General features: G+C 36.6%; 1 protein-coding gene across 1 annotated transcript in view; it reads left to right on the forward strand.

Annotated features, from left to right (window-relative positions):
• The window catches only part of LOC140231142 (MAM and LDL-receptor class A domain-containing protein 1-like), a 35,394-nt gene extending 16,435 nt beyond the window's left edge, over positions 1-18,959 (forward strand). Inside the window, exons 9-18 of the mRNA XM_072311295.1 lie at positions 1,588-1,678; positions 2,380-2,577; positions 3,362-3,636; positions 4,548-4,638; positions 6,586-6,756; positions 9,832-10,106; positions 12,371-12,596; positions 14,875-15,149; positions 15,413-15,500; positions 18,589-18,959. Of these exons, the coding sequence (XP_072167396.1) occupies positions 1,588-1,678; positions 2,380-2,577; positions 3,362-3,636; positions 4,548-4,638; positions 6,586-6,756; positions 9,832-10,106; positions 12,371-12,596; positions 14,875-15,149; positions 15,413-15,500; positions 18,589-18,959 (2,061 nt within the window). The remainder of the gene's footprint in view (positions 1-1,587; positions 1,679-2,379; positions 2,578-3,361; positions 3,637-4,547; positions 4,639-6,585; positions 6,757-9,831; positions 10,107-12,370; positions 12,597-14,874; positions 15,150-15,412; positions 15,501-18,588) is intronic.
• Positions 18,960-23,468: the final 4,509 nt, after the last annotated feature.

The raw sequence follows: 23,468 nt of genomic DNA on the forward strand, positions 1-23,468 counted from the left end.
CAATTAATAAGCCTTTCGGTTAACCTTCGGAGATTCCTATCATTTACCGAATAAAAAAGCGTCATAATTATACGAACTCTATCAATTTTCGTGTTGACAAACTGTATGAATAACGAGCCTCCGAAATGACGCGCTACGAAAGGTTTGTTATAACAAACCATATTGTATAATATCGAAGTCGCAAACATCCATCCAAGATATATGGACTTATTGTGTCTTGTTATGACGAATCTTCGCAGTATCTACCCTATTATCATTTCTGACTAATATAATAACACACATTTTTCTCGGTAACAGTGTGTAACACAAGAAGCAAACACAGAGGGATTTCTTCCTAACGTATTCGTTTGCCCTCCCCAGCTAAACTTTGTATTTCTATAACGGAGCACATTTCTGTTGTTTTTCTATATTAATTCTTTGTCATAATTTTAGCTGTGACCATGTTCGTTATATAAAACGCAAACTTTGCATTGTAGACTTTATTGAAGTTTAGGACCTGAATATTTACTTCATGATAGCAAAATTTTGATAAATATATTCGTTCTCAAGGATGGACTACGTCACTGAGATTACACGTACGTTTGTACGTTCATTTACGAGAGATGGAAAAATTGTTTTCTTTGATTCCTCAGTATGAGAAGATAAACAAGCTTATATAATTGAGAATTGGTAATATCTATTCAGGATTTTGCAGAGGAGTTTGTTCTCGACATGAAATTGCTGTTTGTTGTGAGTAGAATGCGTTTCCAACTCAAGAGAGCTGCATTGTTCAATATCTTGTTTGTTCCGAACGTCCGTGAGCTACATGCGAACCTCCGTGATGAAAACTATGCTATGTTTGTTGGGTTATAGAGACTGCCCAGATGAGATACATCTTAAAAAGGTATATTATTATTTGGGAGTGAGGATTAAAGTGTAGGATAGTGAAATAAGAGGTGAAAATATTGAGTTTCTGTAAAATGCGCGTAAAGTGGAGAAAGTGTTTAGCGGAAGAGCAATATTTTTACAGAAATGACGAATTTAGTTAAATCATCAGTTGTCTACCATTACGTACAGGTTAAGAGTACAAGCTTAATATTCTGCAATCACGTACACATGTCCCTTAAGATATTTCGTTAGGATATTGAACTGAATCAGATCTTTGGAAACTATGTTAAATGGTATTCAAATGTATGTGCAGTACTATTCCTTACGGACGTTCGCTGCTCTGGACATGGTAAACTTCAGCGGTGAATAAAAACTTGTTCCTCTGGGAAAACCCTAGTATAATTGGGTTCATATTAAAGCTTGAGTTATACTCTTTCAGGTAAGATGAATGATTTGGAGAATTTCCTACTTTTTAAATTTTGCCTTGTTTTGGCTCAATTGTACATCGTTCGTTATATATATATATATATATTAGATATTTATTTGTCTATTTGTTCATAGATGTAATTGTTATGAATATACTTTCTAATCTATTCACTTACTTATTATTCAAATTACTCGATGCTCTGATAACGACATGCTTGTTAAGAAGCTTTATTCGCTCGTTTACGATACCATGATAATCATAATATTCTGTTGTTTTTTATCCCACCGTTTTAGATTGTTTTCGAAGCGTCACCAGGAGACAAAAACAGAGATGATATCGCAATTGATGACGTCATGTTGTATGAGGGTCAAGACTGCCCACCCTGTAAGTTGACAAGGTTACAGGTTTTCCTAATCATGCGCAGTTTATGTATAGATATAGCTGCATATTTTTTTAAGGGATGTAGAAGTGGTGTTAATGACGAGAATTAGACGCAAACCATTCTGAACTTGCCATGTCAATATGCTTGTAGCACTGGTAGTCCCTTCACGGAATAACTACCTAAGGCAACTGTAAAGATAACGTACATTAAACGTGGATGTGAAGGAGGGCTTTAAAAATGCAACAAATAACACATTTTGGAGTGTGATAACCCGAGCAAAGAAAATCGCCTCGCAGGGTTGAATATAACTACATGATATTCATTTCCCTCTTCTACTTAATATGAGCACGAAATGCTTTCCACTGTAACTGATGAATTATATACGTAGCAAATAAGCAATGATAAATGACTTCGTAAAGAATGAAATCCGTAATTCCTACATAGCACTGACCAAAGCATATTCTTGTTATTGCGTATGAATACAACTGGAGATTTTCGTGGAATAAAATTATTTCTGTATTCAATTTGCATTTACAGTCACATGCATTATTAGCATTATTACTGAGAAATAAGTCAATTAAATATCGATATCTTGGGAGCATAAAAACACTTCTAAGCCTCCATATCTCCTTCTTAATCCCAAACTGTTTATCATTAAACACAGAAAGATGTTTAAACATACTCACCGTTATCATCCTTGCAGTTATTACAACAGCGCCCCCTCCGACTACCAAGCCGCCAGCTCTCAACGACATTTCCTGTGACTTTGAGAAGGACTATTGTGGCTACATGAACATGAAAGATGACGATGATATGGACTGGTCAAGGGCCAAAGGCAGAGGGACGAGCACCTCAACCACCACGGGACCGGGAACCGACCACACGCTGGGGACTTCTGCAGGCAAGACGAACTGATATTATCTTCTTTTATTACAACACGTATAGTCATGTTAGGCCGTGTTAGGAAGAAAAGATCCGATGCATTGTACAAAGGGCGAACAAAACTGTTCAGCTAACAGTTACAGTAAGAGCGGGTGCCCATGCAGAGAGTGCATAGTACCAATACAATTGAGTTCGGGTTGGGACATCGCTTTACTCTTCGAGAAGGCTCAGTTTCTCGGGCTTACAATTTCGACGATTCATGCCATGCCTTCCTCTCATGAGGAAAGAATATAAGAATAAGTTCATACGTGGAATCAGACACGAGAAAACTAGCCCACTATTTTTCCCTCTGTTAGTTCTTGCATTTTCCTTTCTTTTCACTCTCTACTCTTACTACACGACACAGGTCTTTTTTTTTTTCTTTTTTTTTTGTACGGCCAGCAAATGAAGTCAGCACTGAAGAGACAATAACAAGGAAAGAAGGGGAGGGGCACAACCAAGGCTAAGGGATTATTGGCTGGGAATACAGAGAGTTTAAATATTGACATAAACTTCATGATGATACATTCTTATACGTGAGTGATGGCATAAAATGAATGGTAGCATTTTAGATTCAGTGACCCTTTCTTAAGAATAGGATAATCGCAACTTTTTACAGTCATAACGAAATGATTAAAGACTGCCTCATCCTGAGGGAACATGCAAGATATCTCGACCAATCAGGGAAAAGTGAAAGTTAAGGATATAGAAACTTGTTGTTGTGGTTGTTGTTTTAGTAAATCTTTATGTTTTCTATTCTAAAGGGTACTACCTGAGTTTTGATCCCAGGCCCATAAATGGTGCAGCTTTAGGCGACAACGCCGTCATGATATCCCCGCTTCTCGCGGCATCAGGCCAAACTCGCTGTCTGTCGCTCTATGCTTACATGTACGGTTACTCTGTGGATTTCCTAAGCATCTACACTCGTCCTTGGGGCGGCACCCGCAGGATGGATCCGATCACTTTTGCGTATGGAAACAAGGGAAAGATGTGGTTCGAAATTCAAATGGAATTACCACCTTCCTCAGAAGCGTTAGAGGTAATGTTATCAAAGAGGTGTTTCACCCCTAAATGTAATAACAACCCTAAAATGTAACACATTTTAACGCTAAATGTAATAATTGATTCAATCCTAAATGCAATATATTTTAACCCTAAATGTAATAAGCGGAGACAAACTTAAATTTGATACATGTCAACCCTAAATATAATACATTGTAATCCTAATGTAATAACGGCCTTAAATGTAATACATTTTTACGCTAAATGTAGTAACCACCCTTGATGTAATACAATCCCATGCCAAGCCTATGTGTAACATCCACCCTAAATGTTATAGTTTTTAATCCGTAAATGTACTACTACGCTGGTATTCATTTTTTTTTTTTAATAGAGAATGCGCAATCTGCAGTTTCTGTTGTCAGTTGTATGATCTGAGTGTAGGGAACGCATCAATAATTCGTTATCTAATAGTGTAAAATAGTGTAAAATAGCAGCATCCCAAGTCACTCTTAGTGTCCTTACCAACCAAGTGCAATGTTATCACGCAATTATTTACGCATGAACGTTCTGGAAAAAAAGTTACTATGAAAATATTGATAATAATAGCAGTAATAATAATGATAATAATAATAGCAATATTAGTAGTGGTATTAGTAGTAACAGTAGTGATAATAATGTTAATAATATTAATAATAATAATACTAATAATGATAAAAATAATACAAATAATATATAATAACAATGAAAATAAAAGTAATAATTTCGCCACTTCTCACATCGATTTGATTCTAACTTCAAATTTCTTAGATATGAGTTTTTCTAGTACTTTCTATCTCTTCACACCCCATGTTTTGATATATTTGTCAATGCACTGTGCTGTCCCTTAGTCGGCGTTCTGAGCAGATGCAGTTGCATTCTCTGAAAATATCTGTGGATTTCCTTGGCCAGATCTTGTTCGAGGCAATATGTGGACGGTCCAGGTATTCTTCTGAGATCGCTGTAGACGACATTAAAATTCTATCTGGGAATTGTGGTACAGGTATGTGAATAGCCCTCTCATAGAGTTCTTGCTCAAATGGAATAAAAACTGCCTTTCAGATTAACTGGTGAGAGAGGGTACATGTTGTAAAATCTGTTCTAATCCGTGTGGATCACAGCCAAATTCCTCCCTTGAATATATATTTGTTGATTTAAATGATTGCCTGGTTCTTCTTTTCTTAATCTCACGTTACACTCTCTGAAGTTACATTGAAATCTTTAACAATCTATGTATCAAACTATGTGACTGAAAGGTATGAATAGCTTCGTGATCACAAAATCACTTAAAGCCTAATCTTCAAACCTGTGACTTCAAGCAATATTTCTACTTTATAGTCATATCTTGTATTATAACTTGATTTATTACTGAAAATAGTTGGGTGTTTTTATTTTGTGCATGAGGTTCTCAGTTTGTAAACAGAATTTTATCACTTCTTTCTACAAGAATGTTTCGCCCACAATGTACCTCTTGACCAAGGTGTATGAATGGGTATCCGACAGCGCTAGGGTAAAAATAATGGAAGGGTCGTTTGGGAGAGCAATGTCAAAACTGAGGGGATCATACTGGATAAATGAGACCTAATCATTATTGTTATCATTATCATCATTATTCTTTATCGAAATACAAATTATAATACTTTTTTTATGCCTGGATATAATCGCCTCACTACAATTGACCTGCACATAATCTTTTTTTTTTTCAAACAATCATTTCGAGCTCCCCATTGCAGTGCAACTGACTTCGTCTCTGAATATATTACAAGCAAATTGGTTAATATTTATCTGCATGCTTTGATTTTTCTCCTATTAATCCAATAATTCATATTTTTCATTTTTTATTGTCACATTGTTCATACATTCGTACATTCTTCATAGTGTTACCCACCCTTTTCCAATTTCTGGGGTACATGTAACAGGCAATGAATGTGGTTAAGTTTATTTCTCTTGTTTATTCCATTGTTTTGTATTTTTGTGAATCACATTACTATTCATCATGGGGGGGGGGGTGTTATACAGGGCGCAGTTGCAAAGCAATTAGAAAACTAAATGTGCCTACCCTGTGTATAAAAAAACCCATGAATGAATAAATGAATTACACAAATAAATTTAATTTGATGAAGATACCCTTTGTCGCTACATCATATCACATCATATCAATAGTGACAATTTATGGGAAAGGGTTCATATACGCATTTCCAACAACGTAATCGTGATTTGCCAGCAAACATTTGTGCTCGAATCTGTGAAGGTGCTGTTGGGTGATGACTCCGTCACTTCATTTTATTTACAGATTATGTGGTCGTCAAAACCCATGTTTTGCGAAACAGGTGAAACTTAGATATACCTCTACATGAAAGAAGGATATTATTCAGAGGGGTGACGGTTCAGGTGTGAGTTTCTTCAGTTTGTCTCACTCTACAAATTAAATTTGTTATGACATTGTTTCATTTATCCTATGTTTCATTTATCCTATGTCTTGTCCGCCTTGGACTACTTAACATAACAATGTCGGAATCTCGGAGCTTGGGTATTTGTTCCATGTTCATCGTGTCACTGCCGGCAACCAGGGACAGCCTGGTGGTAGTGTCGCTGCCCGGAAAGCAGTAGATGACAGGTTCGAGTCCCACTGGTTCCATTTTCCCGACATTTATGTTAATTTACAGATCAGCAGTCGCGATCTTAACAAATTTAATTTGTAGAGGGGGACAAACTGAAGAAACTCACGCACCTGATACCTGTACATATTCGTACAGGTATGTTTAATTTTCATAAAAAACAGCTGTTCTATCCGTACACGACTCTTTGTTATTCATATCACTCAAAGCGTTTATTGTACTCATCGTCGACATTATTGTTGTTATTTTTATTATTATCATTATCATCATCATTCTTATTCTTTTTCTTCTTATTATCACTATCATTACCACTGTCCTCATTATTTTTCCAGCTACTGAGAAACCCATTCCGTGGGGAGTCGACTGTGATTTCGAGCAAGACGGTACGTTATGCGGGTACACTAACTATCGGTCTGATGATTTCGACTGGGTCAGACACTCCGGAAGCACGCCGTCGGACCACACGGGACCAAGGTTCGACCACACCCATGGTACAACACAAGGTGATGATGATGTTGCCAAGCAAACCAACGGAGGAGCTGGTTCCCTCTCTTTCTTGTGTCTTAAACAACTTTTCCACTTATCCCCTCAATCAATCAATCAATTAATTAATTAATTAAACAATTAAATAATTATCCAATTAACATATCTATCTATTTTAAGCTGCATGGTTGCTGCTGTGTCCTATTGTTTCTAATTTTTGGCGGGTGTCGATGAAAAAAGATGCAAAACATATTTCTACCATACAAATCCTCGTCTCGCTATTCTCCCTAGGGAAACGTAGTAAAAAAAAACTATATCACGCTGGTGAATTTTGCGCCTTTTTTGCTTCGCGTCGCGACGCGACAGATTTCACGTGCAAATGAATGGGTATCGCAGCACCCTTCGCTTCGCGAGAGATTTCATGTACAAATGAATGGGTATCGCGGCGCCTTCACTTCGCGAGAACCACACAGTCAATTTTCACGTACAAATGAGTATAACAGACTCAGAGAGACTCTTCTTATAAAGCCCCCATTCTACCTAAAAAGATGTCCATGGCGTTGTGGAATACAATATTACGTTACGTAGGCGTTCAAATTCATGAAATTCTTCCGTCGAGATGTTTTCATTCCAAATGATTGACTACAAACACTGATCAATTCAGTGCTTATTTACGTCGATGTAGGGCAATTTGTCAATCAGAGTAGGCGTTGTCGTAGATTATTAGACAACAACAATAAGCAAACATGGGCTCTAGATTCTAGAGATCTTTACGTACCGTAGATCTTGGCCTCATTCAGGTTTTGATGTTCTTTTTTTAAAGCATCAATCGGAGATGCGTGTCGTGTAGACCCCCCCCCCCCCATACTATAGCTCTACGTTAGATAGGTCTAGAGATATTGGAAGGTCGTTCCAAAGTTTTAGGGCCATGTATGAGAAAGTATGATCCCCTAACTACGGTATGCTAGATTCATGTGCCTATCCCAGTGTAGGAATGTCTGTAATTTTGGGGAGTTCATGCTTCGCCACTTGAAATTCGGTCTCGCAGTTCATAATCAACTCGAGCGACCCACCCAAAAGATGTCGACAATAATGTAGTAGATCGATACTCTAGATTTAACTGTTAGGCCTGCTTAACTATTTCTCGTGTAAGTTAGATCTAGCTAAGCCTATTTCTACCTGTCTAACAGTAGTTCCCGTAATCTTATCCTTTAGATCTATTACAGTCTGCTAGGCACTACTTAATAAACCCTAAACCACGTAGATATGTATGCATACTAACGTTAGACTCTCAGATATTAAAGGGAACGCAAACCCAAAAAGCAATGTGGATTGAGTGAAAGCAGCAACATTGGTAGAACACATCAGTGTAAGTTTGAGGAAAATCGGACAATCGATGCAAAAGTTATGAATTTTTAAAGTTTTGGTGTTGGAACCGCTGGTTGAGGAGACTACTAGAGGTTATGACGTATGAGTGGACAACAATACAAAGAAAATATAAAGGAAATTCAACAAAAATTCACTTTTCTAGCATTATGAAAGAGCACTTGACTAACCGCTTTCAGAAAGCAGAGGGAATAATTGCTACCTTTAAAGGTAGGGGATACCTTTTACAGACCTCCCAAAATGCAGCAAAACATTAAATATGAACCTCAGGGGACTTGTTTAGGCCACTGCTGAGAAATTTGGAAGTCAACAGTTATTTACAATTTGAATAATGCACAAAAGTCAACTACTCAGTAGTTCTGTGTGTCAGTCACACTTAAGCCTTTTTGTTGCAGTCTTCTGTATTTTTTTTTTAATCTATAAACACAAATCTAAAAGTATAAGAGCTGATGTAATAACATATAGAGTGTGTGGCAAGAATGTATATAGAAATGTTTGTAAGTTTTTATGAACTTTCTTCACAAAAAATACATGATGGACACACATGCAGTGCATGGGTCTGCAAAGGTAGCCTAGTAATGTACTGGAATTTACGGTGAGCCCCGAAAAAAATTCAATTCAAAATCTAACGGTCAATAAAAATGTACTAAATGTTACCTTCCACTTTCAATACTTTACGGGAGTTTCTAAAATGATACTCTCTTCAACATACCACTGTATTTATACAACTCTTCATTTAAGGCATGCAAATGGGATTCCCTACCTTTAACATATGTCAGTATCAAGTTGATGGAATTTGTAATTTTAATGAGAAATGAAATTTTGTGGAAATTTCTTTATATTTTCTTTATATTATTTTCTTTATATTTTTTATAAGCACTATTTTCTGAGGGGCTGCGCCCCTCAGAAAATAGTGCTTATTGAAGTCACCTCATGCACATAGTTTCAACCAGAGCCTCTCAGGCCTGGTATATTTGTATACTTGTATGGTTATTTCTGATTTCAGCTAGGGAATGATATCAATTAAATGGGATGTTAACCTTGATCAACATTCATTCCGAAACCAAGGTGTTTTCATTGATTTACAATATCCAAGCCACGCACACACATGAATTGTTTTCATAGTTAATGTCAATTCTACGTTTTGCATTCAAGACAGCAATGTACAAATGTGATAATAACCCACAAAGGCAGCTGGACACAGTACATTGAAAGTGTAGTGGTAAGCATAAATTAGTAGGTTCATTGCAGTAATCTTTGTCTTATCAAGGATTGTATCCGATAGCGCAAACAGTTTTGACGCCAATATGACGACATGCTGCTTGGTAGAAACTATAATAGTTGTGTATAATAAGCCTGAGTGCAAGCGTATTGAAGCCCCTGTAGCGTGAATGTACCATGGAGTGGTAAGGCTGGCCCGGCTTGGATTTCTTTTTTCAAGAATCCCTGTAACGAATTATGTACAGCTTCATCACGGATCTGTATGTAAATACACCCACACTCTAATAATCTCGATTGGAGTCAACCGTTATACCAACGGGCGTACGCTTCGACGTACATTTCGCTGATCGGTGCTATTCGTGGTTTTCGAATTTTGCCCGATGGGCATATATCGGGCGAATAAATCGGGCCAAGCACGAATGACGGCCTACCGGGTCGGTAAAAATCGTACAATAATTCAATTTATAACCTACTTCTTGCCTTTCCAGGTCACTATATGTATATTGAGTCATCCATCCCACAACGCCCTGATAAAGATGCAATCCTAAAATCGCCGTTGATGAATAGCCAATTTGACGACCTATGCCTCCGATTCTATTACCACGCCTACGGGGACGACACGGGTGCTCTGTCAGTGAAACTTCAGTCAGTCGTAACAGAAGACGAAATATTGCTATTCAGCGTCAGCGGTAACCGTGGTGATGAATGGATTCCTGCTAACGTCAACATTCCTTCTGAGATAACTGGTGGAGCTGACTTTCAGGTAAACCCATTGCTCTCTAAGTTATTTCTGGGTCTTTGTCATAACGGCATCCCGAACTCTCACTCCATCCCCGGAACCCACCCTCCTTTTGAAAATCCCTTGGCAAATCCATGACAATAGTGTTAATTGTCCACAAGTCCATTCTTTGTATAATGGTGTCGCTCATTCAAGAGTGCATTTTATTCACAAGGCGTCTAAATACACTGCATAAGAAAAGAAGCATTTTTTATGTCGTTCTAATTATTATCATTATTATTATAATCATTAGTAACATAATCATCATCATTATAAGTATGACAGTGCTCTGCCGTTACAACGAATACGGTCATAACAAAATTCTCGTTATAGGGAAGTCATTTCCAAACGCCATTGAGAAAGAGTAAAAACAAAGCAAAAGGAATGCGCTCCGTTATAACGAAGTGTCAATCGCTTACAAAATTACATATTATTGCAGAAAAAAATTGTTCACACAACGCCTTTGCATGGGCTAACGCTTCTTATTTCAAACCCCGGTTCAAACCCCGGCCGCGTCATACCAAAAGACGTTAAAAGATGGGAGTTGCTGCTACCTTGTTTGCCGTTCAACAGTTGAAAAGGTTAGAGCAACGTCGATCTGGCGCTGCTCAGTGGCTGCCGGGCCCACGATCAATTGGGCAAAAAGAATTTCCTTTCTTGGACAATAAAATTTGGAGTTTATATCCAAAACAATTATTATTATTATTATTATTATTATTTCAGTGTGTTTAAAGAGAAATCGGTCTGCGTTCTTTTCCTGTCATTCACCGTTTCCAAGGAAAATTTGCATTGTTATATCTTAATCCGAAATGAAAAAAAAAAAGGTTCGTAATTTTGAGGTTCGTTATTCCGAAGCCCACTAATACCGTATATATATATATATATATATATATATATATATAAATTCTATATACAATATGCAAAATAGAGTTCGTAGTTATGAACATTAGTAGCGTTATTCCGAAGGTGCGTTAATCATAATGGTGGGTAATCAGAATGAAATAGATTTTCGTTATTGCGAAGGTTAGTTAATTAAAAAAAAAATACGAGGAATCTCTGTTGGTCAGAAGTTCGTTAATCGGAAAAATGAAATTATAAAGGTTTCTTAATTTGAAGGTGAAAAAGGTGAATATGCACAGAAATCTTTGGAATGAAAAACCTTGTATCGTTTTTGGAATAACGAAATCCCTAAATAGCGAACCGTTTCAATTTTGGATTACCAAACCTTCGGAATATCGAATCTTATTTCATTTTCCGATCAAAAAACCTTCGGAATAAAGGACTTATTTCACTTTTGGAATAACACATTTTTGGAAGAACTAACTTGCGGAATAACAACTTTATTTCGTTTTCGCATCAACGAACCCTCGGATTAATGATTTTTTTTTTTTTTTATTTCAGAGAAGAGAATCTCCGGAAAAACAAACTTCGGAATAACGAACATTTGGAACAACGAAGTGTAATCAGATCCTAAACCATCATCATTTTCTTTCATGTTTTTTATCAATTGAGATTGAAAGTACACACAACTTTATGCTCTATCTTAGATGTGAAACTCAAACAAACTTCATGAAATAACATAGCATTTAACATTGTTTTTCATCTTATGATGAGTATTCAATAAACAAACAATTCACGCATGGTTTGCATCTTGTCGTTATGATAATACTACATTTGTTCGTTTATACTGAAATTTCAATATAACGACAGAAAAGTGCTGGTAACGAGGACTTCGTTATTATGGGAATGCTGTCATCATTAGTCTTAACAGTAGAATAAGACATGATAAGAAGTAGTAGTTGTAGTTGAAAAAAATATTCTGAACTGTTCACATTACGATTAGTGTGAGCGTAATTGTCATTGTTAATATCATTGTTATCACCATTAATCGTCCTAATTCTATGATTAATTTTGTATTTATTAAGCTGTATATGGACAAGTTCAAGTTTAGTCATGAACTTATACAAAAGGTAGATTTAAAAGCTCATAAGCAATACTCACTGCAAATTTGTTATTTGCATTTTTTTTTCGCTTTATGAGTTTGACTCGATTTTTAAATGATTTTCGCTGTCACACTCAGTTATCCTCTTTTCTCCCCCACCTTGCTTAAAAAGAAATGCCAAACGAAAAAGAAAATGAAACAAATGGAAAGTAAAAGGTTGTAATCTATAATTGAAATTGGAATTTTCTTTTTCTTTCTGTGTTTATTTGATGTCTTTTGTTTGTTTGTTTGTTTGTTTGCATCATAGATCGAATTTGTAGGCAAAACTGGCATGGGTTTTCTCAGTGACATTGCCATCGACGACATAAAGTTCCTCTCCCAACCCTGCGAGGGTTTCCCGTCCGAGGCCATCTGCACCTTCGAACAGGGTCTCGATTTCTGTGGGTACGACAACGACGAGAGTGCCGACTTGGTGTGGAGATGGTATGATGTCTTGGCGACAGAGGCCGCTCCCGTCAACGAGATCATAAGCGGTAAGTACGCTGCGGTCGATGACCACATAAGGGATATTCTGCTAAGGATAGATGGTTTTTTATACTTTCTGTTCGGGTTGCCAAAATGCGGCAGATTTGTGCACGTGTTCGAACAAGTTTCTCATTTCGAAATGATATTTACTCGCAACAGACATACAGTAGCATTTCAGGACTGCGCATAAAAGGTATACTCGATGAATCAGGGCCCTGATGAACGTTTTTATTTGTTTGATTGTTTGTTTTTTAGGGTTGGGGCTGCGGGTCAGAAGGGTCGAGGAAGAATGGGGGTGGTTTGATTCTTTTTTTTTTTAAAGAAAAGGTTGAGCTCCAAGTCCTCACCTCCCCAATTCCGTGGCCCCTTTAGATTACCGATTAGGTCGAACAAATTTCACTTTTGCTTTCAGCATTTTTTTTTCAATCTCGCTTCTGAAATAATGACCATGATGATAACATTTCAATTAGTCGGCCATGATCTGCCCGAGTTGCGTACCTCGATCTTGACAGTTTTTTTTTTTTTTTTTTTTTTTTGGATGTTGGATTTGTAGAGGGGTCAATATGACATGTAAATTAACGTAAATTCAGTGTATCCGAAATATTATGTATTACTGATAACTCTTTTTTCATTTCTGTAAAATCAAACTCACAATTTTCTCCCTTCTTTTTCTTTTTTTTTTCGGGGGGGGGGGTCGTTATTTAACAGTCAAAACTACGCCACTTGAGATTCTTTTTCTGGAAACGACTGGCGTTGTTACTTTTTTTTTCTGGCAAAAATACGTGAGTAAAGTGAAGTAAAGGCTTTGGAAGATCATTACTCCAAGGTAGTTTCGGAATTTCCCAGCGTACCTGTAATCGTTGTGCTGGGTCGTTACTTGAAACAGTTGTTTGACAATACTGACAGTTACGCATTTTGACCAGATTATAATGCTATAATTATATAGACAAAGTTCTACATAAATTTCTATCTTAGAAAATCTAAATATTTGATAGAAGATGAAGAATGTGAATTTTGAGTTATATAAAAGTATAACTTCGCTCTTTGTCATGAAACATAATTACAAATTATGTAAATAACAATGTTCCTTAACTTTGTGATAAATACGTCAAAGTCACCAAATTAATTGAAATACGCCATCATATTTATGACCACAAAAGGAATATCATTATATAGTTAAGAAAATAAACACAATGAAGGATGGTCGACAAACTGGTAATATCGAGGCTAATAGCATTTTGCTCAAAGGAATTGAATCTGCAGTTTTGGTTTAATTCGGTTTATCGTGTGGAAGCTGTTTGATGTGTTCAAAGGACTTAGTGTGACTCGTGAAGGAAGAATATCCATGCCTCCTGTTTTATGAAATGATTATAAGACAAAACAAGAGTTTGTGTACTCTAGTAGCCCCAAGGAAAGAAGAAAAAGTGGAAAGAGATATATCCCTATTCCGAGCACCCATATATACGAACACACACACAGACACACACACGCAAACGCACACAAACAAACAAGCACAAACACACAAACACACATACACACATCTTATACGCAGAGAAGCTTATTCAAGCTTTATTCCTTTATATTTTTAATCCGTAGGCTGATCATCATGAGCTAACAGACATGATCAGTTTTGTTTCTCATTCCTCAGAGTCCTCTGAGTTAGACTGCGTCCATTAATCAAATCCTTAACTCTACTCGAAACGAAAAGCTTTGGCAACTAATCATTGGTGCATTTTGTTTTAAATTTTTATATGGCAAATTCATATTTGATCGCTTTCATTGTCAGTTACCTTCACGCAATTACATACCCCAAAACTAGCTAGGGGGTGCAGTTTATCCTCTACTGCATTAAGGTTGTGTAACATGCTCCCTCCTCTCGTAAAATTATTACTAGCACTGGATCACTTGAAATAAAAATTGAAGACTCACTTTTTCTGAACTCCCTACGTATGCACTGGACTCGTACTGTCACTGCTTGGTACTTTGTATATGTCATATTTCCAATGGCGACCAGGGATGACACCTCATAGCGCATTGTATCCAGTTGGAAAGGCTCTATAACAACATGACTTTCACTGATGATAATGATGATGATAATAATAATAATAATGATAATAATAATGATAATCATAATCATTATTATTATCACTTTCATTGTTATTGTTATTATTGTTATCATTATTATCATCATTATTATTGTTATTAACATTATTATTATCATCAATATCATCATCACCATCATTTCATCCATCATCTTTATTAATTCCCGTTTGCTATACATGCCAGTGTCTTCGTCTTTCGTTTACATCCGGGGCTCACCGCAGACTGAGAACAAGAAGTCTGTCCTTCTCTCCAGCCCGTACGATTTGTTGGGTATGACACACTGTTTCACTGCTGACTTCATCCTCAGTGACGACAGCCAACAGCAGCTCGTGATCGAGGCTCAGGAGGTTTCGACTCAGAAAATAGTTACCTTGGCAACGCTTTCGGGCAATATGGGACAGACTTGGAACCATGGTAACTGGACCTTGGGATTCGATATCTTTCAGTCGTCGTTCCGGGTAGGTTTACTCTTTTTATATTCATTCTATCTCCATTTCTCTTTCACCTGAATGAGCACATCTTTATAGCATTCTATGTTCGTTGATATAATACACCTGTTTGTATAGTATTAATGTCATATCATAGGTGGAAAGACAAATGTGTATAAATTGTATAACCATGTAAGCGCTAGAAACACACCTCAGATTATGTGGTAATGTGTTATGGCGAAGAATTGATCCCAACGTCCAGGCACACATTTATATGTCTTTTCCTGTTCCAGCTGAAATTCACGGCAACAGCGGGTTCTACGGGTGTGATAGTTATCGACAACACGATCATCACGAAGCAGCTGGATGCCTGTGCACAGTGTAAGTTTAGCATATGGGGTTGTGCGTCTGTGTGCGTGTGTGGCTGTTTATGTGCGTGCGTGTGGCTGGAAATAATGTACATGTGTTTCTTAATAGTGTGTCTGCGCCTATGCACTTAATGGAGCCCTTTTTTTGTTTTTTGTTAAACTAAATTTAGATTCTGACTCTATTTTCTGATTTTTTTTTTTTAATTGGGCGGTTTTTCAGAAAAGAAAAAAACAAAATGTATATTCATTTTTTTTTTTCGAGAAACACGTTATGGAATGTGCCCAATTGCTTTGAGCAAACTCCCGTGTCCCCGTTTTGCGGGCATTTTGCGAGAATGTATGTGTGTTAGAAAAAGAAGAAAAAAAAACCGGATTTCGTGTTGTTGTTGTTGTTTTTTTTTGGGGGGTAAAAAAAGTCATAATGTAGGATTGACATTATTCTGTGCAATGTTTGTGTATAATGTATTTTGTCTTTGTATAACGTTTTGTTTTTGTAAATGTGAATTATAATTTTGTGGTATTGAACGAAATCCGAATAAAGAATTTAAAAATATATATTTTTTCAGAGATTTGCAATAGTCATATATTTTGCAGATATAGGATAATTGTAACAATTTTGATTTTAGTGATAAAGAATTCCGAGAAATTGTTCTTAGGCCGAGAAGTTCAACGCTTATAAATAAATGCAGGGAGTTTCAGTTGAAGTTATTATATGGTAATTTATACGAAGGAACAGCTTTTGAATTTTGATTTTGTTACATATAATTTATGCTCCTTTTGTATTATCAAAATCAAAAGCCAGAAACGTATATGCATTTATTTTTGGATTGCGATAAGGTTAAACAGATGTGGAATTTTGTTATTGAGTTGTTGTTTTTCTTAATAGTTTTTTTGAGTTAGAGGAAATAAAGGATATGAATTGGCAGGAAATGTTTTTCGGAATTTCGGGTAACTCGGATAGATCGAGATGTGTTAACAGTTTGATAATTTTGTTGAATGATATTGTTTTAAAGTAATAGGTCCGAAAATAACTTACCAACCAGAGTTACTAAAAGTCATTATGGAACATAAGAGGAGGAAAAGACTCTCGCATCAAAAGCAGGGAAGATGCACTTGCATTTACGAAAATGGGAAAACATACATTTCAAGTGATTTGATTTTGGGATTTTTTTTTTTCTCTATTCATGTATGTTATATCACATTTTCCGTACTTACCTTACCTCACGTATCCTTTTTTTGCGAGCTCGAGTTCTGTTTGTTTGTCATCTGAGCGAGTCGTTTATGCGTAACTTGCTTATGAGAGACTTGCTCATTCGACTTAGTGTTAAACCAGAGAGACGTTAATGTTATACTGATTTTTATGCCTCCGCCAACGAAATGGCCGGAGGCATTATGTTTTCGGGTCGTCCGTCCGTCCGTCCGTCCGTCCGTCCGTACGTCCATCCGTACGTCCGTCCCGTTTTGTTTTTTTTTTCGATATCTCAAGAACCGTGTGGTGGTTTTACATCACACTTGGTATGAGGGTATGTCCTGGGGGATAATACTTTGTTTTAGGGTCACAGGGTCAAAGGTCAAAGGTCACAGGTTATTTTGTGAAAAAAGGTTGAAAATTCATGTTTTTCTCCATATCTCGCAAATGGTTCGAGGTATCTTCATGGAACTTAGTATATATGCTTGTTCCAATGGGCAGTGATTATCTAGGGAAGTTGGGGGTCATGGTTCAAAGGTCAGGGGGTTAAAGGTCAAGGTCAACTCCTCAAAAATCACTACTTTCCTTATATTTATGCAATGCCTGAAGGTTTTTGTTTTTGTTTTAACTTGATGTATGCATGTATTACCCAATATATATTCTGTGGGAAGTTTCTTGCCAAAAGGTCAAAGGTCAAACGGTCAAAGGTCAAGTGAAAGTGCTGAATTGCACTTTTTCCTCCATATCTCAAAAGTAACTCAAGGTATCATCATGAAACTTACATATTTATGCATGTTCAACCTAACAGTGATTCTCTTTGGAACTGTGAGGTCAAAGGTCAAAGGCCAGGTTTAGATAATGCTTTTTTTCCAATTTGATACTGAAATTATACTTTTTCTCGATACCTTGAAAATTACTCAATGCATAAACTTATTAAAGGGTCAAAAGTCAAATAAAAATCATCAGTTCCCCAAATACCTGCACTCTGACATTTTAATCATTCATCCAATTGAACCTAGTTCTTGGAAAGTGAACATTCAGCACATTTGTGGCAAACCTGTCATTTTAATATTTTGCCAATTGTGTGAAACTGTCATCACACATTGTCAAGACATTGTACTATAGACCTATTACGAGAACCATGCATTATGGCGGAGGCATATCAGTCGCCGTAGCGATATATCTAGTTTCTTAATTTCTTTATCTGTGTGGACGGAATGGGGAAGGGGAACACGAGATGAATAGAGCGTTTTCGATTTTGCGTCTGGTGTGCTGTTGTGCATGTGTGTGTTTCGGTATGTATGTGTGTGTGTGTGTTGTGTATAAGGGGATATACGGAATATGTAAGAATATTATGTATATTGCATATTATGCATATTGTTTGTGTATGATTGTGGTGCAAGCTAGTGCAGCTCCGATCGCGTGAACACGCGATTATTCAAAATGGCCGTCAGTGAAAGACGATGTACCGTTTGCACATTCTGCATATATTCTTCGTTTTTGGTAAGTTGGGAATTGTGTATGTCAATATCGACAACATAGAAATGAAGTCTTATTAATGAAGATTGTCTTTAATGAGTTTGAGGTGTCAAAAATGATGTAAAGTATCAAAACTCAACGCGATCGTCATGTTCACTGTATGTTCGCTTTGTTGTGGTACACCACCCTGGTACAGCCCTGTCGCGTTTTTACAGCGACTGGGCTGTGTATAGTAAGCATGTGCGTAATCAAGCAAGGTAATCCAACACGTGCACTTGGAGTTGGCAATATGCAAATAGAGACAACTACGCGAATACTATTCAAATATAACTAAAGAGACTCTTTCGTATAGTTTTTTTGATACGTGCGTGAAGATCGCAGAGTTTCTCTGCTCAGACTAACAGTTTGTGGTTTGTTGCATGTCACGCTGTAGATATTCCCCTGCCAACAAAACCACAAACAACACTGGCCACAACCCGAGGAGTCACCCCGCCCTCAACGTCACTCCCAGACGGATCGACAACCGACGACACGGGGGAGAATCCAAGGAGTATGTCGACGGGAGCAATTGTCGGTATCGTGCTGGCAGCCGTCTTGGCGATCGTCGTCGGTGTGCTGATCGGCTTCTTCGTTTGCAAGCGCCAGTCGGCGTTAAGCGGGAAGGGACTCTTCAACATCTCTTACAAAAAGGACGTCGACGAAATCCCTTTCTCCGGGGAGAAACCAAGCAATTTGACCACTGAAGCCGGCTTCGCCAACCCCGTGGTTTTCAACGCTCCAACTATGGAGGGAAGCACCGCTTAGAACTGTGAACTCTGTGAATGTCAGTTGGCCTCCCTTAAATCGAAAACAAAATATAAAATCCAACAGAAATAGCTGATAAAGGACTACAAAGAGGAACTGGTTATAAGCAAAACCAAAGTTGGCCAATGGCTACTTGCATCTGGAGACTAGTAAGCTTCACCAGGTACTGGGTAGAGCGTTACCTTACAAATGTGATCGTGAAGACATCGTTGATATGTCATTTCTGTTTGATTTGGTTCATTTTCTTCTTACAAAGTTAGGTGATTAGCAGGTATAAGTATTTTACCTATTTTCAGAAGTGATGAGGTTTATTGTTCTTTAAGTTTGGTTAGATTTCACTTGTTCATGAAATCCCTGGATGTCACGCGGTCTTACATTTCGTTACATTACTGCACTTTACGATGTTCACATATTCTGTATCTGCATCTGGATGCTGCATTTGTGCAACGAATTTACTTTCATTCTCCATCATTGTCCTCTCCGCAGACCTGGCCAATCATAAAAATAAAAATAAAAAAGCTTTTCTTACTTCTAAAACTCTCCCGTGAAAACTTTGTCGTACACATAGCCCAAGTTTGCCAAAGTCATTACCTTTAAAAGACTGTCATTTCCCCCAAAGTATTCCAGTAAGAGAGTTTCGAAACGTATTCAAATATTATTTCCGTCTTGAGAATGAATAGTTTTTACTTGACCATAAAGAAAGCTTATCTGACCTGGCTCGCAAGCTACAAAGCAATAGGAAAATGGCTACTTACTCAAGTTACCTTGCAGATTTTTTTTTTTTTTGTTTTGTGCCGTTATCTCCTTCTATAAATACGCCATATCCAAAATGAATATTGAAAGCTATAATATTTTTTTTTTAATGAACTCAAAGATTGATCCACCGATCGACAGACAGCTAGGTATAGATAACATGGCTGATGAAAAGACTGTTTTTTCGATGCGTGATCAAAGAGTCGGTCCGACTGAATGAATAGACGATGAGGCGTTTTGATGAATAAACAGACAATGAAGAGTACTTAATGACAAAAATATACCATTAAATAGATGAATAATAAAGAGAGTATAATATAGATGAGAGGTGTAGACGAGTAGATAGATTGATAGATAGATGGATGGATATCATAGATAGAAATGAATAAATATTCGCATCATAGCCCTTTGCTAGCAGGAAATCTCATTATACATTATCTTTAATGCCAATAACTTACTGCAAAGCAACGACAAGTTTTCCATAGTAAACCATAGAAACCGGCATTTTCATAGATGAACCATAATCACGATTTTCAAAATAAGTATAATCTTTCCTGCTGGAAAGAACACAGTGTGAAACACAATGTACAACACAATGTGAACTCGTTGTGAACACAGAAACAAAACAGTACTATGTGAACACTCTGTGAAAACCACACCACAGTGTGAAATCGATCCTTTTTTTTTTTCTCCACAAAGCCGACTATTGTTCAATTGTGGGTTTATGACATCACCTCTGGACCGCATCATGACATCACCTCCGGACTATGTGAACACATTGTTAACATATTGTGGGCCACTGTGTTCTTTCCAGCAGAACTTCAGGTCATCTTGAGATCCAATGTTCTGAATGTTTGATACAATGTTGATATGGTTGTTCACTGCATGTTAGGCGTATACACATCGTTTGTGGAGAGTATTCTGTGTTTGTAAACGATACTAGGTGTAGTGCACTTTCAGCTCATACATACACTATGCACAATGTGTTATCGGTGCTTTCATTTTCTTAGCAATTATTACCATCGTCATTTCGTAGATGAGACACCTTATGTTTTTTCCTCCATTTTCAAATTACGTACATGGCCATGCAGTATGATAAAATGACATCATGATATGAATTGATTATGGGTAGCAAAGACTATTGGTTTGGTTGAACGTTCCTGGTATTTTCGAGCTTTTTTTTTTTCATTCATTGTGTATATCCTAGGAATATTCTCTCCTTCCAATTTTTTTCCCCTCTGTCTCCCTTTCTCTTTTTTCTTCCTGTATTTTCTGCCCAACCATGCATACGTAACTCTGCACCATACAACCAACAAAACGTCGCAAGACATTAATTTTTAGCTTAGAGCAGATTTTGACAGAGCAGACTTTAAAACTACGAAATGATACATTATTCAATCAATCAATTCAAACATGTCAAATGGACTATCATTATCTGTTTATAGTTATATTGAAAAGGAAACACACACTCTGGAAAAGTGTGTACTGAGAAAAGAGGCCCTGCTGAAGTGTGGGGTTTATTCAAGCACGTTATCTTAATACCGAGCCGTACTCTGTGCAATGAATGGGGACAAAATAAGCAAACACAATGTAGATCTCTATAGCAACAGCAAAGAAAAAAGAGATTTTCAGATCAAGGAGAAATTAAACATACTCCAACATATTCTTCACATGTCTAAAAACAACTTTCAAAGCAGCAGCATCATCGCTTCAAGAGTTATAGAAATTTAAAATGAAGAGTGTCTGAATAGTTTTTAAGAAATGAAAAAGAACCTCAAAGACATACCTTGTCACACCATTCAAAAAAAAAAAAACACCGTGCTCTTTAATATCTGCTAAAAACAAAGGGAAAAAATTACCTTTCAGAGTATACTTTAAATTGACTAAGTTGACCCGTTTGACTTACATTCTATTCGGAGTCCTAACGTTAAATCACATGCAGAGTGCGTCATTTTGTTGGTTTAGTGATGTACTGTTAGATGTATATGTATGCTATCGGTATAACACACACACACACACACACACATATATATATAATTATATATATATATATATATATATATATATATATATATATATATATATGTATATATAACATGTTTGTGTAAATAGACCTTTAGCATAAATGTAAATATTTGTTCTTGTTTATCTTTCTCTATTACTTTCCAGACTCCGAGCCTTTTGGTTTCTTTTGCGCCGTTCTAGTTTGAGGCTGCTCTTTTGTCTTATTCCTGTTTTCAATTTGACTTTTCTAAAGCTAAATAGTAGTTTTTCATCATTGTTTTTATGTCACTTAAATCGAATCAGAGTTGATACAGATTACAGCATGACTTAGGTTACATGGCGACAGGCTTTCTGCCACTAAAAGTTTTGAATTCTCCTGATGTCCAATTCATTAAACAGCTTACTCAATAAAAAAAAGAGCACACAGTAAGGGAATGAAAATGACTATATTTCGGTTAAATTCATAATCAGTAACATGGGATTCTATAAAAGTCCCATTCCTTTGAATGCTAGAAGTTCACTTCAACGAACATTCTCTTCTTTCAATTCAAATTCTATTTAATTTCTTGACCAAAACATATTCATATTTCATGGTAATAATATATCAATTACATGAGAAATGAAGTAATCAAAACGCAGTACTTAAAAAGACAAAGCTTCTAGAATGTCGGCCCCTCTAGTACAGAACATCAATAGAAAGAGTAAAAAAAAAAATGAAAGGTCACTGAAAAGACAGAGAAGCAAACAGCGACTCACAAACACAAACTCAAATGAGCATTAAGTAGCCACGTGAATGTATATTTTGTATCTTTTGTTTGCTTGCTTGAGTGCACCACAGCCGTATGTCTTACACTGTACTTTAACAAGAAACTGATTTAGTTGCTGACGAGGCTTCGGCCAAAACAGACTGTCCAGCTAAGTCACTAATAAAGCAACGCCTTCCATCTTACTATATATTGTACTAAAGATGAAAAAGTAGAATGGTAGTGCATTTTGACAGTCCAACAGTGCTATTTATTCAGACCAAATTTTCGACGATACATTCGTCTTCCTCAGGGTCGACAATGACAATTCTGAAAGTAAACAAAAATGCATTACCACTCTACTTTTTCATCTTTTCTACACTGGTACCAACACGCGGACTACAAGTATCATCATATATTGTACTATATATATATATATATATATATATATATATATATATATATATAACATAACTGTATGATTACTTTTTCTCTGTCTCTCTCTTTCCCAACTCCTCAGTTTTATTTATCGGTATACATTTGCATGTAAAGTTGTAACCTTCTGATTTTAACAAAAAACCCTTTTCTCTTTTGCATCAGCCTGCTCGGTTGTCGTACTTCCGTTTTCAGTTTGACTTTTTGAAAACTCTCTTTAGGATATATCTGTCACCATTTTCTCTCTTGAATCTTTGGTGAATGAGCACGGTCTGTACTCATGTATTAACGTCAATGAGACATCACAGCCATCTGAAATCCTATCGATAATTATCTTATACCTTGTGTAATCAAGGTGCTTTTACTTCTATTGGATCACCTGTACCTCAAAAAGAAAGATTTGGATAAAATTCTCACAGTTCTAGTTACACTGTTACATTGACTACCTACGATGTATTTCACCTACACTCATTTGTAAAATTGAAGTTATTAAAATAAAGTTATTTACCGTGCATGTTCCACTGACGTATTAACGTTTCACACGTTCAAATATTAAAGTTAATATACATGACGT

The sequence above is a fragment of the Diadema setosum genome, chromosome 7 (genome assembly GCF_964275005.1).
Source record: "Diadema setosum chromosome 7, eeDiaSeto1, whole genome shotgun sequence".
In the NCBI taxonomy this organism is placed as follows: domain Eukaryota; kingdom Metazoa; phylum Echinodermata; class Echinoidea; order Diadematoida; family Diadematidae; genus Diadema; species Diadema setosum.